The following is a 24,626-nucleotide window of genomic DNA, read 5'->3' as shown; positions in this document are numbered from 1 at the left end:
AACGGATATTATGTATTCATATCATATGTTGAGGACGATAATTATCACAATATTAGTCCGATACGAGCGTGCGACCTTGTCTTCCTTGTCTTCAGAGGTATTATTGAATGTTTTTATTTTCGTTACGTAACTCCACATGATGCACATTTATTCGAAATAAAGTATGTATTCACATAACAAAATTAATGCATTGAATTTTAATATGGTAATTATATTTAAATATTTTCTACATTGTCAACTCAATATTGTGATTGGAAAGATCTTTAAAAATAAATTTGACGAATATTCTTTTATAAAAACAACATCATATTTTGCGAATTGATATCATTTTTGCACCACATGATGTAACTTTTGTGAAAATTAAACAATTACAAAATATAATGTTATTTCGGAGTGGAGCCCTTATAAAACTGCAAGTTCGTAATATGGTTTTTAATAAAAGAAGTGATATTTTATTATAAGTTCTTTTTTTTAATTGTTATGATATCCTTCCTTTTTGGTATTTTTTGTGAATATTCTTTAAATATTACTTTAAGAAATACTGCCGTTTTTAACTTTTAAGCTTCAACTTTAATCTTAAAAAAAAAGTTTTGTGTTATAAATTACTTTGATCAAACTTAATATACTTCCTTTTTTTTTATATTTTTGTGAATATTCTCTAAATATTAATAGAAGAAATAGTAAATGTTATTAGAGAAAGAAACAAAGTTTTTTCAGGTAAAACACATATGCGAAATTTTCCAAGTATAACAAGAGGGGAGAGAGACAGATTGAAACTTTGATTTGCTCGAACCTCGATTAGCTGAAATCGGTATAATCTCGATCGTGAGAAGGTATCTGATTAGCAATCTAATCTTATGAATTTGCTTCTAAATTTGTTAATCTGTGTATTTTTTTTTTCTCACACTCGTTGGGGATCTCCTACCGACTTCGATTTCTCTTTGATGATGATGTTGATAATTCATTATTTGATCTTTCTCTTCATTTATACACATGGATGAATCGAATTAATCGTTGCAATAGAGGAAAGTGTAATCGACGATTCGAAATCTCCTTTTTCCTTTTGTTGTGTTGCAGAACCTAAATTCGTTTCCTCGTTAATTCCGATTCCTGATAGCGTCTCGTACGAGTTAGAGCTCATTTTTTGTTTTCAGAAATTTTGATGATCTGTTTAGCTGCTTTTATGTATGTCAGTAATCTGATGAGTGTTTATAGCTCACGCGTAATGACTCTTTCTTTTTTGTTTTTGAAGTCTTTGTCAAGACCAATCGAGTGATTATCTTAGTTAGATACAAGAGACACACTAGTACATACATTTTGCCAGATGTAAAATTGACTGATTATTTTTGTTGTGCAGCTGCAAAATGGCCTCGGTTGTTGCAAAACCATGTAGTAATAGTAGTAGCAGTAGTTCCAGTCATGTATCAGCTGTTGCAATGGTGCAAGAAAATGGGAGTAGGAATAAGAGAAAGTTTAGAGCTGATCCACCACCTGTAACAGACCCAAGCAAAACAAGTTCTCCTTCGCACAGTGAATGCCTGGGTTATGAGTTCTCTGCTGAAAACTTCAATGGTTGTGACATGTGTAGCTTCAGCCATGAGAACACAGATCCTGTTGAACTCGATCTAGGGCTCTCTTGTTCAGTGTCAGTAGGAGGAACATGTGAGGGCGGGCGTAATCATAACATTAACAGAGCAGAAATAGAAGCAAGCGATGAATTCCATGATGCTGATTGGAGTGATCTGACGGAATCTCAGCTGGAAGAGCTTGTCTTAGCAAACCTGGACACGATTTTCAAGAGTGCCATTAATAAAATAGTTTCTTTCGGTTACACGAAAGAAGTTGCTACTAATGCTGTTTTGAGGTCTGGTCTTTGTTATGGGTGTAAAGATGCTGTGTCAAATATCGTGAACAACACTTTGGTTTTCCTTAGGAATGGGCAAGAAGTTGATTCATCAAGAGAGCATCAGTTTGAAGATCTACAACAGATGGAGAAGTACATATTGGCTGAACTTGTGTGTGTTGTTCGTGAAGTCAGGCCTTTCTTCAGTACAGGGGATGCAATGTGGTGCTTGTTGGTATCTGACATGAATGTCTCTCATGCTTGCACAATGGACAGCGAGTCTTTAAGTAGTAGTAGTAGTAGTAATATGGTTGGTGATGTGTCTGATCCCAATTCCACAGAAACACAGCCAAGAAAGGAAGTTAATAGCAGTGAAAGTCAGAACCCAAATCATTCTTCCCTTTGTCCCCATAAATCGGCTTCAGAACCTCAACCACCTGTAATGACCTCTTGTGGACATAATAATTCTAGCTTTAGCAGCCCACCAGTTAAACCAAAGACTCCCTTTGTTTTAAATAGATTTGCATCAGAGAAAGAGAACCATGTGAGTAAATGTAAATCCCAAAACCATGAAGAAAAGTTTGTGAGTGGTAGAAAGATTACTGGAATCAGTAAAAGAGAATCAATACTGAGACAAAAGTCTGTTCATTTGGAGAAAAGCTATCGTACATATGGCTCTAAAGGGTCTTCAAGAACAGGAAAACTCACGAATTTTGGTGGGTTGCTATTGGATAAAAAACTAAAATCCGTATCAGAATCTACAGGTATCAATCTCAAAAACCTGTCTTTGAAAATAAACAAGGGAGTGGCACCTCAACCTCAACGTTCAGATTTCAACACAGAGACTTGTGGTAATAGCAATCCTCCTACGTTACCAAAAACCCATAATAACCCTCCTGCATCTGCATCTGAAACTGAATTATCTCTTTCAAACCCACCAAAACAAAATGATGTTCATGTTTCTTCTAATCCTAGTTTTTCAGCCATCCCATATGACAAATGGATCTCACATGCTAAAAAAGATGAAACAATTATGAAACTGGTTCCAAGGGTACATGAGCTTCAGAACCAGTTACAGGAGTGGACAGAATGGGCGAATCAGAAGGTTATGCAAGCTGCACGCAGACTTGGTAAAGACAAAGCTGAGCTGAAAACACTTAAATTGGAGAAAGAAGAAGTGGAAAGGTTAAAAAAGGAAAAACAAACATTAGAGGAAAACACAATGAAGAAGCTTTCTGAAATGGAGAATGCTTTGTGTAAGGCGAGTGGGCAGGTGGAACGAGCTAATTCTGCTGTTCGTAGGCTGAAAGTTGAGAATTCCAATTTGAGACATGAGATGGAGGCTGCGAATTTAAGGGCTGCTGAGTCAGCTGCCAGCTGTGAAGAGGTGTCAAAAAGAGAGAAAAAGACGCTTATGCAGTTTCAGTCATGGGAGAAGCTAAAAAGCTTGATTCAGGAGGAGCTTATAGCCGAGAAACGCAAGTTCACACAGTTACAACAGGATCTTCAAGTAGCTAAACAACAGCAAGATCAACTTGAGGTATTTTGTTTTTATCATTTTTCATGTAACTTACTATCAAGTATGAATTTGGTCTTTTTTAATTGCAGAGCCGATGGAAACAGGAAGAGAAAGCAAAAGAAGAGTTGGTGAGAGAGGCGAATTCGTATAGAATAGGTAGGCTAGAGGCGGAATCTTCAGCCAAATTAAGAAACGAGTTAACAAGATTAAAAGCAGATAAAAATCTACAAAGATACAAACAAGATATCGAAAAGCTTCAAAAGGAAATCTCCATGTTGAATCTAAAATCCGATTCTGTAAAAATAGCTGCTTTAAGGGGTGGTGTTGATGGAAGCTACGCAAGTAAATTAACCGAAATCAAAACCTCAAATTCCCAACAAGAATCCCAGACACAGACACTTTACACCTCCAAAATAATGAATAATAATAACCCCCATGGTATTGGTAATTGTAATGGTGGTGGAGTAGGGGTAAAACGGGAAAGGGAATGTGTTATGTGTTTGTCTGAGGAAATGTCGGTTGTGTTTCTGCCATGTGCGCATCAAGTTGTGTGTACGACTTGCAATCAACTTCATGAGAAACAAGGAATGAAAGAGTGTCCTTCGTGTAGAGGAGCTATACACAGGCGTATTTGTGTACGCTATGCTCGTTCTTGATGAACACAAACTCGGGCTTTTTTTTTTTATATATATACTTTTTTTGCGAAATAATTGAGTGCGGAATGTTTTTTTTTTTTTTTTTTTTTTTCATATTTTGTTTCGCGTGTTGATGAAAGTTTGGACATTTGAGGTTGTTATAATGATTGCTTAAAGTTAAAACCAATTGTCTTGTGTTGGGGTTTGATGTAATAAAGACATGTAGGTTACTAAGGTCAGACTTTTGGGTTTTTTTTGGTGGTGTTATGTTTTTTAGTTGAGTTGTATCTAAAATTTTGGAAGTGTGAGATTGATCTTCGGATCCGGATCCGTATACAGGCGAGTCACCCTCCAGGTCCAGTCATCCTCGGGATGGAATACCCTGGGTGGAATGCCACATAATAGGTCCAGTCAACAATCGGGTTGGAATACCCCATGCCCAGTCAACTATCGGATTGGAATACCTCAGGATTAGTCATCCTCGGGATGGAATACTTTCGGGCCCAATCAACCATCGGGTTGGAATGCCCACGGTCTGTTGGCCCACACACATAGCAGTAAAGCCTCAACCACCAACCAAAATACGTGCACATATAACAAATAAACATATAATAGGTCATTAGACAATCAGGCAGGTCTACATATCACTAAGCATAATATCATCCTATATACCAGGATACGATTCTAACAGATCACTTCAACACGATAACATATAACACGATAATATATCATCACATAATATAATATCTAATCCAATGGGCCGGCTTTGGCGCTTTAGACCCATAAGTACAGTGAGGAAAACTTACCTCACAGTCTGGACAAAAGCTGATGAGGTCTTGACTCTGAATCTCAGCTCTAACCGCCACATATCCAACCAAATGACCAATTCTCAATCACAATCTCAAAATACCTAAAATACCCTGAAGTCAAACTTGGTCAAAGTCAAAGTCAAACCGATCAAAATCCATAAGTCAACCGAGTCAACTCGGCCGAGTCGACACAGTACGTGTACACGGGGCGTACTCCGAAGGTACGTTGGGCCTACTCAAGCCTTGACCACAGTCGGGACATTTGACCTCCTACGCGCTGCGTACCCAGATTACGTAGGGCGTACACCTAAACTCCATCAAGAGCTTATTGCCTTAAGGTCTTAAGTCCCATTTCCAGATCCAAGGCTAAATCATCCTCAAGAGTCATTAAGTTTCCAACTTTATGACATTGCATGTCCATTAAGTGCTTAACTCAAGGTCTTAATAGATTAAGACCTTCTAGAGAGTGCATAGAGCAAAACCAACCATTAAGACCCCATTTTTATGACTCAAGACCCTTCCTAAGGTCTGAAAGGACAACTTAATGGGTCAAGAACATGTCATGTCCAAGAATCATCATTTTGGGACCAAAAGTGACTTAAAAGAGTGGAATGTCTAGACCTATAAGATTTAGTGCCAAAGTTGCAAGCTTTATACCTCCTGTAGATTGCAATCAAGGTAGAAATCCCAGATCCAAAATGCTTCAACTCCAAGATCTTCTCACCACCTTCTTATTTCTTCAAAACCACCTCAAACTCTCTTAAAGGCTCCAAAATTGCTCTATTGCTCTTAGGCGCGCCCTAGTACGCTTAACGTACACACATAGCCTAGTCCCAAAACTCCATTAACAACTTATTTCATTAAGCCCTTACGTCCAAAACTCAGATCCAAGCCCAAAATGATGTCCTAAGTCATAAAGTTTCCAACTTTATGACTTTGCATGGCTATAAACTACTTAATGTCCAAAAACCTAAGTTCTTAACCCAATAAGACACCACAACTCTTGTATAGAATGGAGAGAAGGGCCAAGATCACATTTTTATGGTTCATAATAACTCCATAATGGATAAAGTTTCCAACTTTATCCATTAGAATGGTCCCAACAAACAAGATCTAGTCTTTAGGTCTTAAAGGGACCCAAAAGTGCATCTTTTCAATTTAATCCATTAAGTCCAAGTCTCCAATCCTTCAGATCTGAATCAAAATGATGTTTAGATGGATAAAGTTTCTAATTTTATCAATAGCAAGGTCACAAACTTTCAAGATCTAAATTTATGCACTTAAAGTGACTAAAAGCTCATAACACTCAAAACTGGCCAGATCTAACAATTTCATCATCAAGATTCAAACTTTATACCTCTAAAAGAAAGATCAAAGTGCACAAAGTCTGGATCTACAAGCTCCAATGCAACAAACACTTCTTCAATGAGTTCCTTTTTCTCCAAGGTGCACCAAGAACACTGAAAAGCACTTAAAAACACATTCTTTTTTATCACAAGGCTCAATCTAGGGTTAAGGTTTCAAGAGAGGGTGTTGGAGAGGTGGAGGCTGAGAATGGAATGCGTTTGGGGAAGTTAAGGAGCTTAAATAGGGCTCAAACCACGAAAATAGAGTTTGAGCACTAATCGTGTACGCCCAACTTACTAAAATTATGCCCAACGTACTAGGGATGCCCTAGTACGCCCAACGTACACGTTTGAGTACCCCCAGCGTACGCGACTTAGCCCAAAACCGTCCTAACTTCAAACGATCATAACTTCTTCGTTCTAACTTCGTTTACGATGTTCTTTAAATCCACGAAAAGGTGTTGAAGAGCTCTACAATATTATCTAAATATCTTGGACTAAATACTTATTGAACAAAAATCCATATTTCATGCAAGAACCCGGCCAATGACTTTTCCCTTTCTACCCTTCGATCCAAAACATAAATTCCAAGGTAAAATCTCTTAATTATCATTATCTCCTTCCATAAGGGCTAAACCTTTCCTCCTAAAGGCCCAAAACCTTAGACAATCGACTTTTAGTTCATGTCTCAGGAGTGGCAGGAAACAGGATGTTACATGAATGATCCCCCTAACCCGGTCCTCATTCAATGTTGGCCTATCTTGGCCACCCGCTCTTGATCCTGATCCGGATCCTTCCTAAAGTCATCTCGTAATTACCATACTGAAAATAAACTAGGGAGATATCAGATAAAACATATATAAAACCATGGGGACCAATTCCCAAAACCATACGGGTTGTGACTTCCCTACTACCTTCCACACCTACCCATATTTGATGTAATAAAGATATGTAGGTTACTAAGGTCAGGATTTTCGGTTTTTTTGTGGTGTTATGTTTTTTAGTTGAGTTGTATCTAAAATTTCGGATGTGTGAGATTGATCTTCGGATCCATATACAACTTTCTGATATGAATATGAAGATTCATTATATGATTTTTCAGATCTTTGATTATGAACATCTTGGGTGGGTAGGTGTGTGTGTGAGCGCATACTTGATAATGGTCAAAATGACTTATCGGGTTAAGCCAAAAAATGGCTATATATTAAGGTGTTAAGGTTGTGTTTCGTTTTGAAAAAATCTCAATTGAAAATTTTAAAAATGTGTTTGGCTTGATAACATATATATATATATATATATATATATATATATATATATATATATATATATATATATATATATATATAAAATCACAAAGAATTTTGATGAATAATAATTATTGTTTTCCATATTTTTTTCATTTCTATAATATTTGAAGGAATTGAAATTTAAATTCCAATAAAAAATATGTTTATTTGACAATATCAAAGAAATTAGAATTCTTTAAGATTCATTTAATTATTTGTCCAAATGAATTAGTCAGTTTTAGCTAAGATAAAGCTTTAAAATTGCATTATGTGTATATAAAGGCAAAAATATCTTCCTGCCATCTCTTTGTTTTACCAATTATTCATCAAATCAAAATATATTAACATCATCAATCCTACATCCACTCGTCTTACACATATCTACCAATTCACCCATCTCACAACCATACATTCATGCTTATATAGCCACCCCACCCATAACCTAACACCTACACCCAACACATCAACGCTCCACCCTACCCACCGCCACATAATACCCCACCTACCCCTCCACACCTATACACATACTCACACGTCCATACCCACATCAACACCAATGCCAACGTGAACGCCAACAAACACACGACGACACCAATGTCCTCCCCACGACATCCTATACCCATACCTACCCATTCCATCCCCCACATGCACATCCCTAACCCACCCCACCCTAACAATCATACCCACAAACAAACCTATGCCCCATTATACCCTAGCCTACCTTACCTAATCTTGCACCTACACCTACACAACAACACCAGCAAGCCTATGCCAACGATGTCAATTCGGAATCTCACTCTACCCCTGCACCCACACCCACATGTACTTGCCCACACTCACACTAACAAACTCACTTAAGTTTGAGTCCGTAAGAGTTTCATAAATGAAAGTTTTATCATTTTAAAAATAATAAGTTACAAAAAATTAATAACAAAATATATGTTGGTCATATTACTTTTTGTCCTATTCGTTAGTCAAAACCTCAAACCAAACAGAAAATAGATTTCATAGTATCTCAACCAAACGTCTAACAAATTCCAATTCGATTGGATTCTAATTCCTTTGATATATTCTATTCCTCCCAAAAACATTATGTGAACCAAACATCCCAATTTCTTTGACATATTCATTCCATTCAATTATTGTTTGATTCGCCAAAAACAACAAAATATGACTAAACTGAAATTTGAGATTTCATTTGTCAAAAAGAAATTTGGTTTTAAGTATATAATTATAAAATTAATGTTATTATTGTAGATTATATTCATTTTAGGTATCATATAATTGTATATTTGTATATGCCCATATCATGCAAAATGTTCATTAATTTACTCATTACAAAATTTATGGTTAATATAACATCTTTCGTCCTTCATGCAACATCAACATTCTCCCGGATAGCAAAACCTTGGTAGGCAATTTACAAGCTCGATCTTCTCGTTTTCATCATTACTATTAGTATTATTAACATAACTCCATTTCTTACTTTCAATTTCTGATGAACACTCATCACAGTAATCTACATTACCTGATTCACAAAGAACATGTCATTTACTAAAAAAACAATTAATAATTTTCAATTATATATGTGTGTCTCTTTAGAGAAACTTATCACCGTAATCTCCATTACCTGATTAAAAAAGAACATGTAGTTTACTAAAAAACAATTAAGAATTTTCAATTATATATGTGTGTGTCTCGTTAGAGAAAAATACGAACACTTATTAATCACAGTGGTTGAAATTAGGATCAAAAGAAGAAAGAGAGTAAGAGATGTATTGTTGAGGCCATCATCGAAACACAAAATGATTTTTTTGCGAATTTGTGAGATGAGACTGGCATTTAAATGTGTATAATTTTTATCGTTTTTGTTTAAAATGTTAATTAATTATACGTTTTTTTATTTTTCTCTTGTTTATTATCGAAACTATTTATAAAATTTTATTAAATTAATAAGATGTAATATATATATATATATATATATATATATATATATATATATATAATCAGGTAATGGAGATTACGGTGATAAGTTTCTCTAAAGAGACACACACATATATAATTGAAAATTATTAATTGTTTTTTTAGTAAATGACATGTTCTTTGTGAATCAGGTAATGTAGATTACTGTGATGAGTGTTCATCAGAAATTAAAGGTAAGAAATGGAGTTATGTTAATAATACTAATAGTAATGATGAAAATGAGAAGATCGAGCTTGTAAATTGCCTACCAAGGTTTTGCTATCCGGGAGAATGTTGATGTTGCATGAAGGACGGAAGATGTTATATTGACCATAAATTTTGTAATGAGTAAACTAATGAACATTTTGCATGATATGGGCATATACAAATATACAATTATATGATACCTAAAATGAATATAATCTAGAATAATAACATTAATTTTATAATTATATACTTAAAACCAAATTTCTTTTTGACAAATGAAATCTCAAATTTCAGTTTAGTCATATTTTGTTGTAATTGACGAATCAAACAATAATTGAAAGGAATGAATATGTCAAAGAAATTGGGATGTTTGGTTCACATAATCTTTTTGGGAGGAATAGAATATATCAAAGGAATTAGAATCCAATCGAATTGGAATTTGTTAGACGTTTGGTTGAGATACTATGAAATCTATTTTCTGTTTGGTTTGAGGTTTTGACTAACGAATAGGAAAAAAAGTAATATGACCAACATATATTTTGTTATTAATTTTTTGTAACTTATTATTATTTTTAAAATTATAAAACTTTCATTTATGAAACTCTTACGGACTCAAACTTAAGTGAGTTTGTTGGTGTGGGTGTGGGCAAGTACATGTGGGTGTGGGTGCAGGGGTAGAGTGAGATTCCGAATTGACATCGTTGGCATAGGCTTGTTGGTGTGGTTGTGTGGGTGTAGGTGCGAGATTAGGTAAGGTAGGCTAGGGTATAATGGGGCATAGGTTTGTTTGTGGATATGATTGTTAGGGTGGGGTGGGTTAGGGATGTGCATGTGGGGGATGGAGTGGGTAGGTATGGGTATAGGGTGTCGTGGGGGAGGACATTGGTGTCGTTGTGTGTTTGTTGGAGTTCACGTTGGCATTGGTGTTGATGTGGGTATGGACGTGTGAGTATGTGTATAGGTGTGGAGGGGTAGGTGGGGTATTATGTGGCGGTGGGTGGGGTGGAGCGTTGATGTGTTGGGTGTAGGTGTTAGGTTATGGGTGGGGTGGCTATATAAGCATGAATGTATGGTTGTGAGATGGGTGAATTGGTAGATATGTGTAAGACGGGTGGATGTAGGATTGATGTTGTTAATATATTTTGATTTGATGAATAATTGGTAAAACAAAGAGATGGCAGGAAGATATTTTTGCCTTTATATACACATAATGCAATTTTAAAGCTTTATCTTAACTAAAACTGACTAATTCATTTGGACAAATAATTAAATGAATCTTAAAGAATTCTAATTTCTTTGATATTGTCAAATAAACATATTTTTTATTGGAATTTAAATTTCAATTCCTTCAAATATTATAGAAATGAAAAAAATATGGAAAACAATAATTATTATTCATCAAAATTCTTTGTGATTTTATATATATATATATATATATATATATATATATATATATATATATATATATATATATATATATATGTTATCAAGCCAAACACATTTTTAAAATTTTCAATTGAGATTTTTTCAAAACGAAACACAACCTTAACACCTTAATATATAGCCATTTTTTGGCTTAACCCGATAAGTCATTTTGACCATTATCAAGTATGCGCTCACACACACACCTACCCACCCAAGATGTTCATAATCAAAGATCTGAAAAATCATATAATGAATCTTCATATTCATATCAGAAAGTTGTATATGGATCCGAAGATCAATCTCACACATCCGAAATTTTAGATACAACTCAACTAAAAAACATAACACCACAAAAAAACCGAAAATCCTGACCTTAGTAACCTACATATCTTTATTACATCAAATATGGGTAGGTGTGGAAGGTAGTAGGGAAGTCACAACCCGTATGGTTTTGGGAATTGGTCCCCATGGTTTTATATATGTTTTATCTGATATCTCCCTAGTTTATTTTCAGTATGGTAATTACGAGATGACTTTAGGAAGGATCCGGATCAGGATCAAGAGCGGGTGGCCAAGATAGGCCAACATTGAATGAGGACCGGGTTAGGGGGATCATTCATGTAACATCCTGTTTCCTGCCACTTCTGAGACATGAACTAAAAGTCGATTGTCTAAGGTTTTGGGCCTTTAGGAGGAAAGGTTTAGCCCTTATGGAAGGAGATAATGATAATTAAGAGATTTTACCTTGGAATTTATGTTTTGGATCGAAGGGTAGAAAGGGAAAAGTCATTGGCCGGGTTCTTGCATGAAATATGGATTTTTGTTCAATAAGTATTTAGTCCAAGATATTTAGATAATATTGTAGAGCTCTTCAACACCTTTTCGTGGATTTAAAGAACATCGTAAACGAAGTTAGAACGAAGAAGTTATGATCGTTTGAAGTTAGGACGGTTTTGGGCTAAGTCGCGTACGCTGGGGGTACTCAAACGTGTACGTTGGGCGTACTAGGGCATCCCTAGTACGTTGGGCATAATTTTAGTAAGTTGGGCGTACACGATTAGTGCTCAAACTCTATTTTCGTGGTTTGAGCCCTATTTAAGCTCCTTAACTTCCCCAAACGCATTCCATTCTCAGCCTCCACCTCTCCAACACCCTCTCTTGAAACCTTAACCCTAGATTGAGCCTTGTGATAAAAAAGAATGTGTTTTTAAGTGCTTTTCAGTGTTCTTGGTGCACCTTGGAGAAAAAGGAACTCATTGAAGAAGTGTTTGTTGCATTGGAGCTTGTAGATCCAGACTTTGTGCACTTTGATCTTTCTTTTAGAGGTATAAAGTTTGAATCTTGATGATGAAATTGTTAGATCTGGCCAGTTTTGAGTGTTATGAGCTTTTAGTCACTTTAAGTGCATAAATTTAGATCTTGAAAGTTTGTGACCTTGCTATTGATAAAATTAGAAACTTTATCCATCTAAACATCATTTTGATTCAGATCTGAAGGATTGGAGACTTGGACTTAATGGATTAAATTGAAAAGATGCACTTTTGGGTCCCTTTAAGACCTAAAGACTAGATCTTGTTTGTTGGGACCATTCTAATGGATAAAGTTGGAAACTTTATCCATTATGGAGTTATTATGAACCATAAAAATGTGATCTTGGCCCTTCTCTCCATTCTATACAAGAGTTGTGGTGTCTTATTGGGTTAAGAACTTAGGTTTTTGGACATTAAGTAGTTTATAGCCATGCAAAGTCATAAAGTTGGAAACTTTATGACTTAGGACATCATTTTGGGCTTGGATCTGAGTTTTGGACGTAAGGGCTTAATGAAATAAGTTGTTAATGGAGTTTTGGGACTAGGCTATGTGTGTACGTTAAGCGTACTAGGGCGTGCCTAAGAGCAATAGAGCAATTTTGGAGCCTTTAAGAGAGTTTGAGGTGGTTTTGAAGAAATAAGAAGGTGGTGAGAAGATCTTGGAGTTGAAGCATTTTGGATCTGGGATTTCTACCTTGATTGCAATCTACAGGAGGTATAAAGCTTGCAACTTTGGCACTAAATCTTATAGGTCTAGACATTCCACTCTTTTAAGTCACTTTTGGTCCCAAAATGATGATTCTTGGACATGACATGTTCTTGACCCATTAAGTTGTCCTTTCAGACCTTAGGAAGGGTCTTGAGTCATAAAAATGGGGTCTTAATGGTTGGTTTTGCTCTATGCACTCTCTAGAAGGTCTTAATCTATTAAGACCTTGAGTTAAGCACTTAATGGACATGCAATGTCATAAAGTTGGAAACTTAATGACTCTTGAGGATGATTTAGCCTTGGATCTGGAAATGGGACTTAAGACCTTAAGGCAATAAGCTCTTGATGGAGTTTAGGTGTACGCCCTGCGTAATCTGGGTACGCAGCGCGTAGGAGGTCAAATGTCCCGACTGTGGTCAAGGCTTGAGTAGGCCCAACGTACCTTCGGAGTACGCCCCGTGTACACGTACTGTGTCGACTCGGCCGAGTTGACTCGGTTGACTTATGGATTTTGATCGGTTTGACTTTGACTTTGACCAAGTTTGACTTCAGGGTATTTTAGGTATTTTGAGATTGTGATTGAGAATTGGTCATTTGGTTGGATATGTGGCGGTTAGAGCTGAGATTCAGAGTCAAGACCTCATCAGCTTTTGTCCAGACTGTGAGGTAAGTTTTCCTCACTGTACTTATGGGTCTAAAGCGCCAAAGCCGGCCCATTGGATTAGATATTATATTATGTGATGATATATTATCGTGTTATATGTTATCGTGTTGAAGTGATCTGTTAGAATCGTATCCTGGTATATAGGATGATATTATGCTTAGTGATATGTAGACCTGCCTGATTGTCTAATGACCTATTATATGTTTATTTGTTATATGTGCACGTATTTTGGTTGGTGGTTGAGGCTTTACTGCTATGTGTGTGGGCCAACAGACCGTGGGCATTCCAACCCGATGGTTGATTGGGCCCGAAAGTATTCCATCCCGAGGATGACTAATCCTGAGGTATTCCAATCCGATAGTTGACTGGGCATGGGGTATTCCAACCCGATTGTTGACTGGACCTATTATGTGGCATTCCACCCAGGGTATTCCATCCCGAGGATGACTGGACCTGGAGGGTGACTCGCCTGTATACGGATCCGGATCCGAAGATCAATCTCACACTTCCAAAATTTTAGATACAACTCAACTAAAAAACATAACACCACCAAAAAAAACCCAAAAGTCTGACCTTAGTAACCTACATGTCTTTATTACATCAAACCCCAACACAAGACAATTGGTTTTAACTTTAAGCAATCATTATAACAACCTCAAATGTCCAAACTTTCATCAACACGCGAAACAAAATATGAAAAAAAAAAAAAAAAAAAAAAAAACATTCCGCACTCAATTATTTCGCAAAAAAAGTATATATATAAAAAAAAAAAGCCCGAGTTTGTGTTCATCAAGAACGAGCATAGCGTACACAAATACGCCTGTGTATAGCTCCTCTACACGAAGGACACTCTTTCATTCCTTGTTTCTCATGAAGTTGATTGCAAGTCGTACACACAACTTGATGCGCACATGGCAGAAACACAACCGACATTTCCTCAGACAAACACATAACACATTCCCTTTCCCGTTTTACCCCTACTCCACCACCATTACAATTACCAATACCATGGGGGTTATTATTATTCATTATTTTGGAGGTGTAAAGTGTCTGTGTCTGGGATTCTTGTTGGGAATTTGAGGTTTTGATTTCGGTTAATTTACTTGCGTAGCTTCCATCAACACCACCCCTTAAAGCAGCTATTTTTACAGAATCGGATTTTAGATTCAACATGGAGATTTCCTTTTGAAGCTTTTCGATATCTTGTTTGTATCTTTGTAGATTTTTATCTGCTTTTAATCTTGTTAACTCGTTTCTTAATTTGGCTGAAGATTCCGCCTCTAGCCTACCTATTCTATACGAATTCGCCTCTCTCACCAACTCTTCTTTTGCTTTCTCTTCCTGTTTCCATCGGCTCTGCAATTAAAAAAGACCAAATTCATACTTGATAGTAAGTTACATGAAAAATGATAAAAACAAAATACCTCAAGTTGATCTTGCTGTTGTTTAGCTACTTGAAGATCCTGTTGTAACTGTGTGAACTTGCGTTTCTCGGCTATAAGCTCCTCCTGAATCAAGCTTTTTAGCTTCTCCCATGACTGAAACTGCATAAGCGTCTTTTTCTCTCTTTTTGACACCTCTTCACAGCTGGCAGCTGACTCAGCAGCCCTTAAATTCGCAGCCTCCATCTCATGTCTCAAATTGGAATTCTCAACTTTCAGCCTACGAACAGCAGAATTAGCTCGTTCCACCTGCCCACTCGCCTTACACAAAGCATTCTCCATTTCAGAAAGCTTCTTCATTGTGTTTTCCTCTAATGTTTGTTTTTCCTTTTTTAACCTTTCCACTTCTTCTTTCTCCAATTTAAGTGTTTTCAGCTCAGCTTTGTCTTTACCAAGTCTGCGTGCAGCTTGCATAACCTTCTGATTCGCCCATTCTGTCCACTCCTGTAACTGGTTCTGAAGCTCATGTACCCTTGGAACCAGTTTCATAATTGTTTCATCTTTTTTAGCATGTGAGATCCATTTGTCATATGGGATGGCTGAAAAACTAGGATTAGAAGAAACATGAACATCATTTTGTTTTGGTGGGTTTGAAAGAGATAATTCAGTTTCAGATGCAGATGCAGGAGGGTTATTATGGGTTTTTGGTAACGTAGGAGGATTGCTATTACCACAAGTCTCTGTGTTGAAATCTGAACGTTGAGGTTGAGGTGCCACTCCCTTGTTTATTTTCAAAGACAGGTTTTTGAGATTGATACCTGTAGATTCTGATACGGATTTTAGTTTTTTATCCAATAGCAACCCACCAAAATTCGTGAGTTTTCCTGTTCTTGAAGACCCTTTAGAGCCATATGTACGATAGCTTTTCTCCAAATGAACAGACTTTTGTCTCAGTATTGATTCTCTTTTACTGATTCCAGTAATCTTTCTACCACTCACAAACTTTTCTTCATGGTTTTGGGATTTACATTTACTCACATGGTTCTCTTTCTCTGATGCAAATCTATTTAAAACAAAGGGAGTCTTTGGTTTAACTGGTGGGCTGCTAAAGCTAGAATTATTATGTCCACAAGAGGTCATTACAGGTGGTTGAGGTTCTGAAGCCGATTTATGGGGACAAAGGGAAGAATGATTTGGGTTCTGACTTTCACTGCTATTAACTTCCTTTCTTGGCTGTGTTTCTGTGGAATTGGGATCAGACACATCACCAACCATATTACTACTACTACTACTACTTAAAGACTCGCTGTCCATTGTGCAAGCATGAGAGACATTCATGTCAGATACCAACAAGCACCACATTGCATCCCCTGTACTGAAGAAAGGCCTGACTTCACGAACAACACACACAAGTTCAGCCAATATGTACTTCTCCATCTGTTGTAGATCTTCAAACTGATGCTCTCTTGATGAATCAACTTCTTGCCCATTCCTAAGGAAAACCAAAGTGTTGTTCACGATATTTGACACAGCATCTTTACACCCATAACAAAGACCAGACCTCAAAACAGCATTAGTAGCAACTTCTTTCGTGTAACCGAAAGAAACTATTTTATTAATGGCACTCTTGAAAATCGTGTCCAGGTTTGCTAAGACAAGCTCTTCCAGCTGAGATTCCGTCAGATCACTCCAATCAGCATCATGGAATTCATCGCTTGCTTCTATTTCTGCTCTGTTAATGTTATGATTACGCCCGCCCTCACATGTTCCTCCTACTGACACTGAACAAGAGAGCCCTAGATCGAGTTCAACAGGATCTGTGTTCTCATGGCTGAAGCTACACATGTCACAACCATTGAAGTTTTCAGCAGAGAACTCATAACCCAGGCATTCACTGTGCGAAGGAGAACTTGTTTTGCTTGGGTCTGTTACAGGTGGTGGATCAGCTCTAAACTTTCTCTTATTCCTACTCCCATTTTCTTGCACCATTGCAACAGCTGATACATGACTGGAACTACTGCTACTACTATTACTACATGGTTTTGCAACAACCGAGGCCATTTTGCAGCTGCACAACAAAAATAATCAGTCAATTTTACATCTGGCAAAATGTATGTACTAGTGTGTCTCTTGTATCTAACTAAGATAATCACTCGATTGGTCTTGACAAAGACTTCAAAAACAAAAAAGAAAGAGTCATTACGCGTGAGCTATAAACACTCATCAGATTACTGACATACATAAAAGCAGCTAAACAGATCATCAAAATTTCTGAAAACAAAAAATGAGCTCTAACTCGTACGAGACGCTATCAGGAATCGGAATTAACGAGGAAACGAATTTAGGTTCTGCAACACAACAAAAGGAAAAAGGAGATTTCGAATCGTCGATTACACTTTCCTCTATTGCAACGATTAATTCGATTCATCCATGTGTATAAATGAAGAGAAAGATCAAATAATGAATTATCAACATCATCATCAAAGAGAAATCGAAGTCGGTAGGAGATCCCCAACGAGTGTGAGAAAAAAAAAATACACAGATTAACAAATTTAGAAGCAAATTCATAAGATTAGATTGCTAATCAGATACCTTCTCACGATCGAGATTATACCGATTTCAGCTAATCGAGGTTCGAGCAAATCAAAGTTTCAATCTGTCTCTCTCCCCTCTTGTTATACTTGGAAAATTTCGCATATGTGTTTTACCTGAAAAAACTTTGTTTCTTTCTCTAATAACATTTACTATTTCTTCTATTATTAATATTTAGAGAATATAAAAAAAAAAAAAAAAAAAATCCGTCAAAATAGTTTATAATACAAATAAAAATATTTAAGATTAAAGTTGAGTCTTTAAAAATAAAAAAGTGACAATATAAGATGAAAGGAGTATTTCTTAAAGTAATATTTAAATAATATTTATAAAAATACCGAAAAAACAATATTTAAGAATATTCACAAAAATACCAAAAAGGAAGGATATCATGACAAATTAAAAAAAACTTATCATAAAATATCACTTCTTTTATTAAAAACCATATTACGAACTTGCAATTTTATAACGACTCCACTCTGAAATAACATTATATTTTGCAATTGTTTAATTTTTACAAAAGTTATATCATGTGTTGCATAAATGATATCAATTTCCAAAATATGATGTTGTTTTTATAAAAAAAAATCTTTAAATTTATTTTTAAAGATCTTTCTAATCACAATATTGAGATGACAATGTAGAAAATTTTAAAATATAATTACCATACTAAAAATCAATGCATTAGTTTTGTTATGTGAATACATGCTTTACTTCGAATAAATGTGCATCATGTGGAGTTACATAACAAAAATAAAAACATTCAATAATACCTCTGAAGACAAGGTTGCATGTTCATATCAAATTAATGTAGTGATAATTATCGTCCTCAACATATGATATGATACATAATATCAGTTAGTGTCCTTATATATATATATATATATATATATATATATATATATATATATATATATATATATATATAAAGATCTTTCTATCACAAAGGTAAGGGTTTTACCTGTAAAGATCTTCGTTTATTTTTGTATAAAAACTACGAAAGATACTTAATATCTAATAATTCTAGTTTATGGTTTGTATCAAATAAAATAAAAAATATTTTGAAAATTGAAAGTAATTACCCAACATTCTGTTATCATCTTTTAACGCCGTTTATAAATGGTTTGGTTGATTTTCTAACCTAATATTGGGTTCAAAATCAATGTCTCCATTACCGATGTTGTCAAACAAGTTCGATATAAAAGAACTATTTACTAGGTCATCCTTGTGGTTGCGATTTGTTTGTTTATCAAAAATATATTTCTTTTTATATTTATTAAGCTATAATTTGTTTATTTGTCTATTAATATATTATTTTTATAATATTAAAAAGGTATTTAAAGATTGTTTGATAATTTCTGACCGAGTCAGACGTGATTGAGTCTGAAGGTCTGATTGCATTTGCCTCTGAAAATAATGTTGTTTAATTACACATCAAACTAGCTCTGCTGACTATTGAAAATGATTATTTTATCCTTTTATTTTGTTTTGAGTTGAATAAAATATATATGTTTGATAAAATATTTGAATAAATATTCCATAGCATCCCAAAATATAATATTTCAAATAGATCATTGGATTTTAAATAATTTTGGCTTGCTTTTTCCTTTTCTATAATCTTTGTAATCGCTACAAAAATCATTGGAAATTACATTAAATCTCCAAAGTGAGTGGATCAGTCTTCAATCTCCTTCAAGCAAAATTACATAACATAGAATATTAAAAATCCATTAACCATGTGTTGGCTAGATTTATGTCATTAAAAATCCACTCACTTTATCTAAAAGCTTTATTAAGTTTAACATGATTATTATGTTTATTTTTTTTTATTTTACAAATAAGTAAACATTAGTTAAACTAAATGATTTATAAATTAAAACTAAATATATATATATATATATATATATATATATAACATTCAGAACACTAAGAATAAAAGAGTTGCAACATTTAAATGTTAATAAGTTGGATATTTTATTTGGGTCAAAACTAGGTGCGACCAGCAGCATCGGGTTCACATGGTTCTAAATCCTCTTGAAGAAGGTTTTCCCTATTGTCATGAGCCCAGAACCCTCGTACATCTATAAGCATACTAGCAATAGAACCACCTTGTTTGCATGCTATCAAATCAGAAAGTGTGATTCTTAGTGGATCAACCGGTTTCACCATATCCCATATTTCATCTCGAATATCTTCAGTGCATAATTCATAATTTCCCACCTGAATCCATTTCTCACGCACATCCCTAATTCCCCCAAAAGGGTTTAATACAAAAAATAGCAAACATACACAAACAAATGAAAAGGGTATAATGTTACCGAAATAGAATATGAATATCAGCTGCTGTGAGGAATCCCCTTCCATGAAGATCCAGACACTTGAATAAATAAGTTAAGCCCTCGGGAGTATCTTTGTTATCAAGGGCAAGAACAAAATCAAGGAAACTCTCAAAATCCATCTCCCAAGGATTCCCAATAACAGTTTTACCATGGTGGACATGCTCATCAAATGCTACAAAATAAATAAATAAGATGTAAGAATCTGTTCAAAGTACATTTGCTACTTCTTGCATTTAACCCTTTGAAAAATTATTCGCTTTTTTCACTACCTCTCTCGATAAAAATATCTGTCAACGTCCCATCTGCATATCCTTGAAGTTCCTCTTTGCTTAACGTGCTGTTTCCATCTTTATCAAGGTCAAGAAACGCATCTGCAAATATAAAAAAATTTGAGTTTTGAAATAAGACATTAAATAAAAAAGTTACATGTGTTGAAATCAGATATTAAATAAACTCACCACATATTCGTTGTGCAGATGCTAGTGAAAACCAGTTCTCGGTGTTTTCAGCATCACCTTCTTCACTTTCCTATTACAATTAACAGTGGATAAAGTTATCTGTTTTGAGAGTCTAAACTAAATATCGTATTCATTTATTAAAAAGTGAAAAAGATTGAATCAAAACCTGGTGCAATTCCATTAGTTCTTGAAGACAGTTACTGAGCAAAATCTTCTTTATGCAAGCCTTCCCTGTGAATAAAATAATTCTTCAAAGATGAGCACTGAAAGGCCCTAGAGTCAAATTTAAATGTACAGAAAAATATAAGATTTACATAATGAAAACTGAAAGATATTAAAAAAAAGAGAGAGAGAGAGAGAAATAAGAGTGACAAACCTCGCCTACTGGGATCACAAAAGAAGAAGAACTTATGTGCAGCTATGTGGCAATACATTTGAACAAATTCTGTAGGCATGTCACAAAGCTGAGCCAAATTAGGAATAAGACCTCTAATATAGGCCTCCATTTCCTGTCATAAAGATATACAATGCTCATAAAATTTAAAATAAAACTAAAGTTTTAAGAAACATGATTAATTTCTAGTAAATCAATAATGAAAAAACAATAAAAGGGTACACACATAAGGTTGAAGGAAACCATCAGAATCCTCATCAAGCTCACTCATATCAATTCTGGCTTGTGTAAGAGAGACCTGTACATTGTAAATAATATTACTTTTTTTTTATTACTGGAGATTTATATAAATTTATGTGTAAAAAGTTACAGCCTACAAATTATTTTATAAAATCTCACCGTGCGCATTACGTACAGATAAAAAGGAAGAATGGGAATCCTTCCTGATTCATCTTTTCCAAATTTCATGAAATTTGAAGGGCTGAAGAAACGATAACACTTTGACCCAATTTGTTCAGTACATAGAGAAGCAATTTGGCAAAAGTCTTCATAATTTACCTATATATAGATTAGTTTGAGAAATAAATAGTTACATCTCACAATATAAGCAAAATAAATGTGATCATTTTTTTTAAACAAAATACCTTTTCAGAACCAGTGGTTTCATCAATCACACAGTTTTCTCTTAAGATAAGCCACATAGCATCTAGGTCATCAGAGTTTAACAAAATATCAGATTGCTTCTGCATCAACATACAGAAAACAATTAAAAGTAAACAAAAAAAAAACAAAACTAATGATAAAAAAATCAATATCAACACATTATATTATTGTTTAAGAATATATACATACCTTTAAAAAACGATACTTTGCCAACCTCTGAACTGTATGGCTAATGGAGCCATCCTCAGGTTTCTGAACAGATAAGAATCCAAAAGTTTATAAAAAACTGGCTAAAGATTCTCTTCTCATGCATGCAATAGCAATCAAGAATGGACAAAATTTTCAATATTTTTACAAGAAAGCAAACAATCAAGATTCAAGATCAAAACCCTCTTATAGAAACTTGGGATTATGCCAGCTTTTGCACTTTTTCGCTGCTTCTCTTTAAAAATATGAAGCAAGATTTTTCTTGTTTGAAGCTCTGCAAGAAAATGAAAGATTTACACGTGTATCTATATCTGCAACATTGTTGAATTATGGATTCAATTCGAATCACACAAACACCAAATTCACAGATTAGATTTGTGCATTTTATGATGAAAAGAATTGGGGTAATTTTATAAGAATTTTTACAATACGTACCCAGCATGGCTTCAGATTCAAGATCGACATCTGATCTGATATACCGGCGAAGGTTACGAACCCACAACATCGAAGACACCACCGATGATTCATCGGCGCCTTCGTACTCGTCCAAAACACTCATCATTTGAGATTAGTGTGGGAAATATGATCTTAGAGACGATTTGGGGGCCGGGGCAAAAAATAAAAATTGGGCCCTTCGCGAGTACCTCCTGTTCTGTAACCTGTTGGCATCTGCTGTGTAAAGAAATTGAAATACAGCAGAAATCAAATACACAGCAGAAATTTGAAATTCATAATGAGACAGTTAGGATAAGAAAACCAAATGCAACAGAAATCAATATAATAAACCAAGTCAGAACATCAGATTAAAACAAAATCGATTTTAACAACAAAATAATGCAACAGAAATCCGAATAATCGGAATATACATCGCATGCTTGACGCCTCGCTCGCTAGACGCTCCGCTTCCTCAAAAAATTTTTTTGGCGCCTGATAACATTATAATTGGGCCTCATATTAGTGGAACAGGCTAAAACATAATGGGCTAACTCCATACAGCTACTATAAAATAAGAGCCTTTGACATTTGGGGGCCCGAGGCTCTCGTCAAACTTGCCCGGACCCATTGGCAAGCCCTGAGAGAGATAGAAATAATAACTCCATACAGCAACTATAAGACGCTCGGGGACAAAAAGTGACTGGAAAATAAATCATTCGCAATTCTTTTATTTCCTGAACAACGAATCGGTAAGAACTAAGAAGTGAAGCGGTTGATTCATAATCTTGACCGAAGATTTTGTCGAAAATATATAAGTGAGTTAATGTTATTGATTCAAGACATATATTATTTTTTTAAGAAGAAAATCAGTTTTTGCATCCATGACTTTGTTGTCTCGTCGAAGGATTTTGCAGTTGTAAAACTCGCTACTCACCGGTGGTCAAGCCCCACATTTGTTGGTGGATGATTAAATTTGAATATATTATTAAAGGGTGAATTGCATTTAGAGAAAATTATAAAAACTTAATAATAATATTTAGAAAAAATTTACAAAAATAGCTAGAACCTTTAGTTACTTAGTTATTTTTAGAAAGGAAAATGAGTTTTTCAAAAACAGCCATTCAAATCAGGCGGCTAAAGTCACCTGCTATTTGGCCTATGTGAGTTGGGATTTATTTTCCCTTAGTGGGCTATGAAATCCCTCATGCCCACCCAATATTGAGTAATTTTGAAAAGCCCATTTTTCTATTAAAAAAAAACCCTATAGAACTGTAGATGGCTAAAAGCCTGCGATTTTAGATTATTGTTTTTTTTAAGAATGTACAAGTTACTAATGAATGATGTACACATCAGTGACTTTTACATTCACAGTTAGGATTGAAACACCTATGATATAACCTTTATTACATGCAACTCCTCTAAAAAAGTCGAACACCTCCATATTTTAACCAAAAATAATACATAAACTTATCCTAACTGTATAAAACATGTTTAAAGATGAATAAAACACAAAATTTTTACATAACTTATAAAGCTTTTGGGAGAATATTGTTCTCGAGCCATTAGATTGAGTACTGAGGGTTTTCTTTAACTTGAAAGTTTGAAAATAAGAGTTATTTTTAAATTTTAGGGTTTATATATTTTGGGGATATGGGTGGAAAACGGGCCAATTTCATAACCCATTATGAGGAATTCACATATAATATTCGTAAATCATAGGTGACCTTAATCACTTGTGATTTTGACGGATAAAATTAACAATCTCTTAATTTTTGGTTAGAAATGGCTAAGTTATTAAGGATTTTGACACTAATTTTATCCTATTTGTAGTAGTCTAGGGTTTGTGTTTTTTTTTTATTAGATTTAAGCAAATTGATTTCGGGTTTATGGATTTAAGAAACTAATTTTGTGTAAATTCATATTAGAATCATGGTTTGTGTTTTTACTAATTAAATTGTTTTCATAAGAGTTTTCAACTAGTTTTTGTGCTTTTTTCTGGATCGTTTGCATCTAGGTTGTGTCTCCTTTTGATTGTTTTTTCTATTGGTTGTGGTCGATGACAACGGTGTTGTGGTCGTCATTAGGGTTTGAGCATGAAATTGGTTTGTTTTAATTTCATTGGCAGTAGTTATTGATTCTTTTATTGGCGGTAAGGTGTTTTTTTTTTCTCATCTCATTAATAAGCATTTTGTGAAACTAAATAGACTTTTGAACCGGAAGACTAAGCGAATTCTCCTTACTATTGTTTGACTACAACCACTTCTACACCTTCATTTAGCAAATCCGATCTTTATTCGTTCTGTTGGAATAGTGTCTAAGGCTGTAACTATATTAGGCAAGTATTTGATCCGGTTGTGCATGGTCCTTTTGGGTTGCCTTCACCATAGCAACTTGATAGGATGATTTAATAAGAGAGAGTAAATATTATTAATATATTATGA

At 34.8% G+C, this 24,626-nt stretch overlaps 3 protein-coding genes across 5 annotated transcripts; 1 reads left to right on the top strand and 2 right to left on the bottom strand.

Moving 5' to 3' along the window:
- The first annotated feature begins 680 nt into the window (after window positions 1-680).
- Window positions 681-4,236, top strand: LOC145091938 (putative E3 ubiquitin-protein ligase RF298). Its single transcript, XM_079029776.1, has 3 exons — window positions 681-833; window positions 1,358-3,383; window positions 3,452-4,236. The coding sequence occupies exons 2-3, from the start codon at window positions 1,365-1,367 to the stop codon at window positions 4,016-4,018; spliced, it is 2,586 nt and encodes an 861-aa protein (XP_078885902.1). The 5' UTR covers window positions 681-833; window positions 1,358-1,364; the 3' UTR covers window positions 4,019-4,236.
- A 10,048-nt stretch (window positions 4,237-14,284) lies between these two features.
- Window positions 14,285-17,836, bottom strand: LOC145091937 (putative E3 ubiquitin-protein ligase RF298). Its single transcript, XM_079029775.1, has 3 exons — window positions 17,690-17,836; window positions 15,140-17,165; window positions 14,285-15,071 (listed from the first exon to the last, which is right to left on the bottom strand). The coding sequence occupies exons 2-3, from the start codon at window positions 17,156-17,158 to the stop codon at window positions 14,505-14,507; spliced, it is 2,586 nt and encodes an 861-aa protein (XP_078885901.1). The 5' UTR covers window positions 17,159-17,165; window positions 17,690-17,836; the 3' UTR covers window positions 14,285-14,504.
- Window positions 17,837-19,537: 1,701 nt separating this feature from the next.
- Window positions 19,538-22,652, bottom strand: LOC145091935 (putative serine/threonine-protein phosphatase 2A regulatory subunit B'' subunit TON2). Of its 3 annotated transcripts, XM_079029773.1 has the most exons (13): window positions 22,617-22,652; window positions 22,186-22,419; window positions 21,933-22,024; window positions 21,733-21,795; window positions 21,525-21,623; window positions 21,280-21,438; window positions 21,107-21,178; window positions 20,863-20,995; window positions 20,653-20,717; window positions 20,487-20,556; window positions 20,298-20,399; window positions 20,008-20,200; window positions 19,538-19,934 (listed from the first exon to the last, which is right to left on the bottom strand). In XM_079029773.1, the coding sequence occupies exons 2-13, from the start codon at window positions 22,310-22,312 to the stop codon at window positions 19,679-19,681; spliced, it is 1,431 nt and encodes a 476-aa protein (XP_078885899.1). In that variant the 5' UTR covers window positions 22,313-22,419; window positions 22,617-22,652; the 3' UTR covers window positions 19,538-19,678. The 3 variants fall into 3 exon arrangements, with proteins under 3 accessions (XP_078885899.1, XP_078885898.1, XP_078885900.1); XM_079029772.1 differs by lacking the exon at window positions 22,617-22,652 and having other exon boundaries at window positions 22,186-22,601; XM_079029774.1 differs by lacking the exons at window positions 21,933-22,024; window positions 22,617-22,652 and having other exon boundaries at window positions 22,186-22,601.
- Window positions 22,653-24,626: the final 1,974 nt, after the last annotated feature.

The sequence above is a fragment of the Lactuca serriola genome, chromosome 3 (assembly GCF_051521515.1).
Source record: "Lactuca serriola cultivar US96UC23 chromosome 3, Lser_US96UC23_V15, whole genome shotgun sequence".
Lineage (NCBI taxonomy): Eukaryota > Viridiplantae > Streptophyta > Magnoliopsida > Asterales > Asteraceae > Lactuca > Lactuca serriola.
Note: the sequence above shows the minus strand (reverse complement) of the source record. Positions and strands in the feature narration are given on the sequence as shown.

Excerpts from the sequence above, each read along its gene's own strand:
- LOC145091938 (XM_079029776.1), top strand. The coding sequence starts at position 1,365 with ATGGCCTCGGTTGTTGCAAAACCATGTAGTAATAGTAGTAGCAGTAGT. Across the intron at positions 3,384-3,451 it reads AACAGCAAGATCAACTTGAG|AGCCGATGGAAACAGGAAGA; the intron begins GTATTTTGTTTT and ends TTTTAATTGCAG.
- LOC145091937 (XM_079029775.1), bottom strand. The coding sequence starts at position 17,158 with ATGGCCTCGGTTGTTGCAAAACCATGTAGTAATAGTAGTAGCAGTAGT. Across the intron at positions 15,072-15,139 it reads AACAGCAAGATCAACTTGAG|AGCCGATGGAAACAGGAAGA; the intron begins GTATTTTGTTTT and ends TTTTAATTGCAG.
- LOC145091935 (XM_079029773.1), bottom strand. The coding sequence starts at position 22,312 with ATGATGAGTGTTTTGGACGAGTACGAAGGCGCCGATGAATCATCGGTG. Across the intron at positions 20,718-20,862 it reads TTGTGATCCCAGTAGGCGAG|GGAAGGCTTGCATAAAGAAG; the intron begins GTTTGTCACTCT and ends TTTTATTCACAG. Across the intron at positions 20,557-20,652 it reads AACTAATGGAATTGCACCAG|GAAAGTGAAGAAGGTGATGC; the intron begins GTTTTGATTCAA and ends TAATTGTAATAG.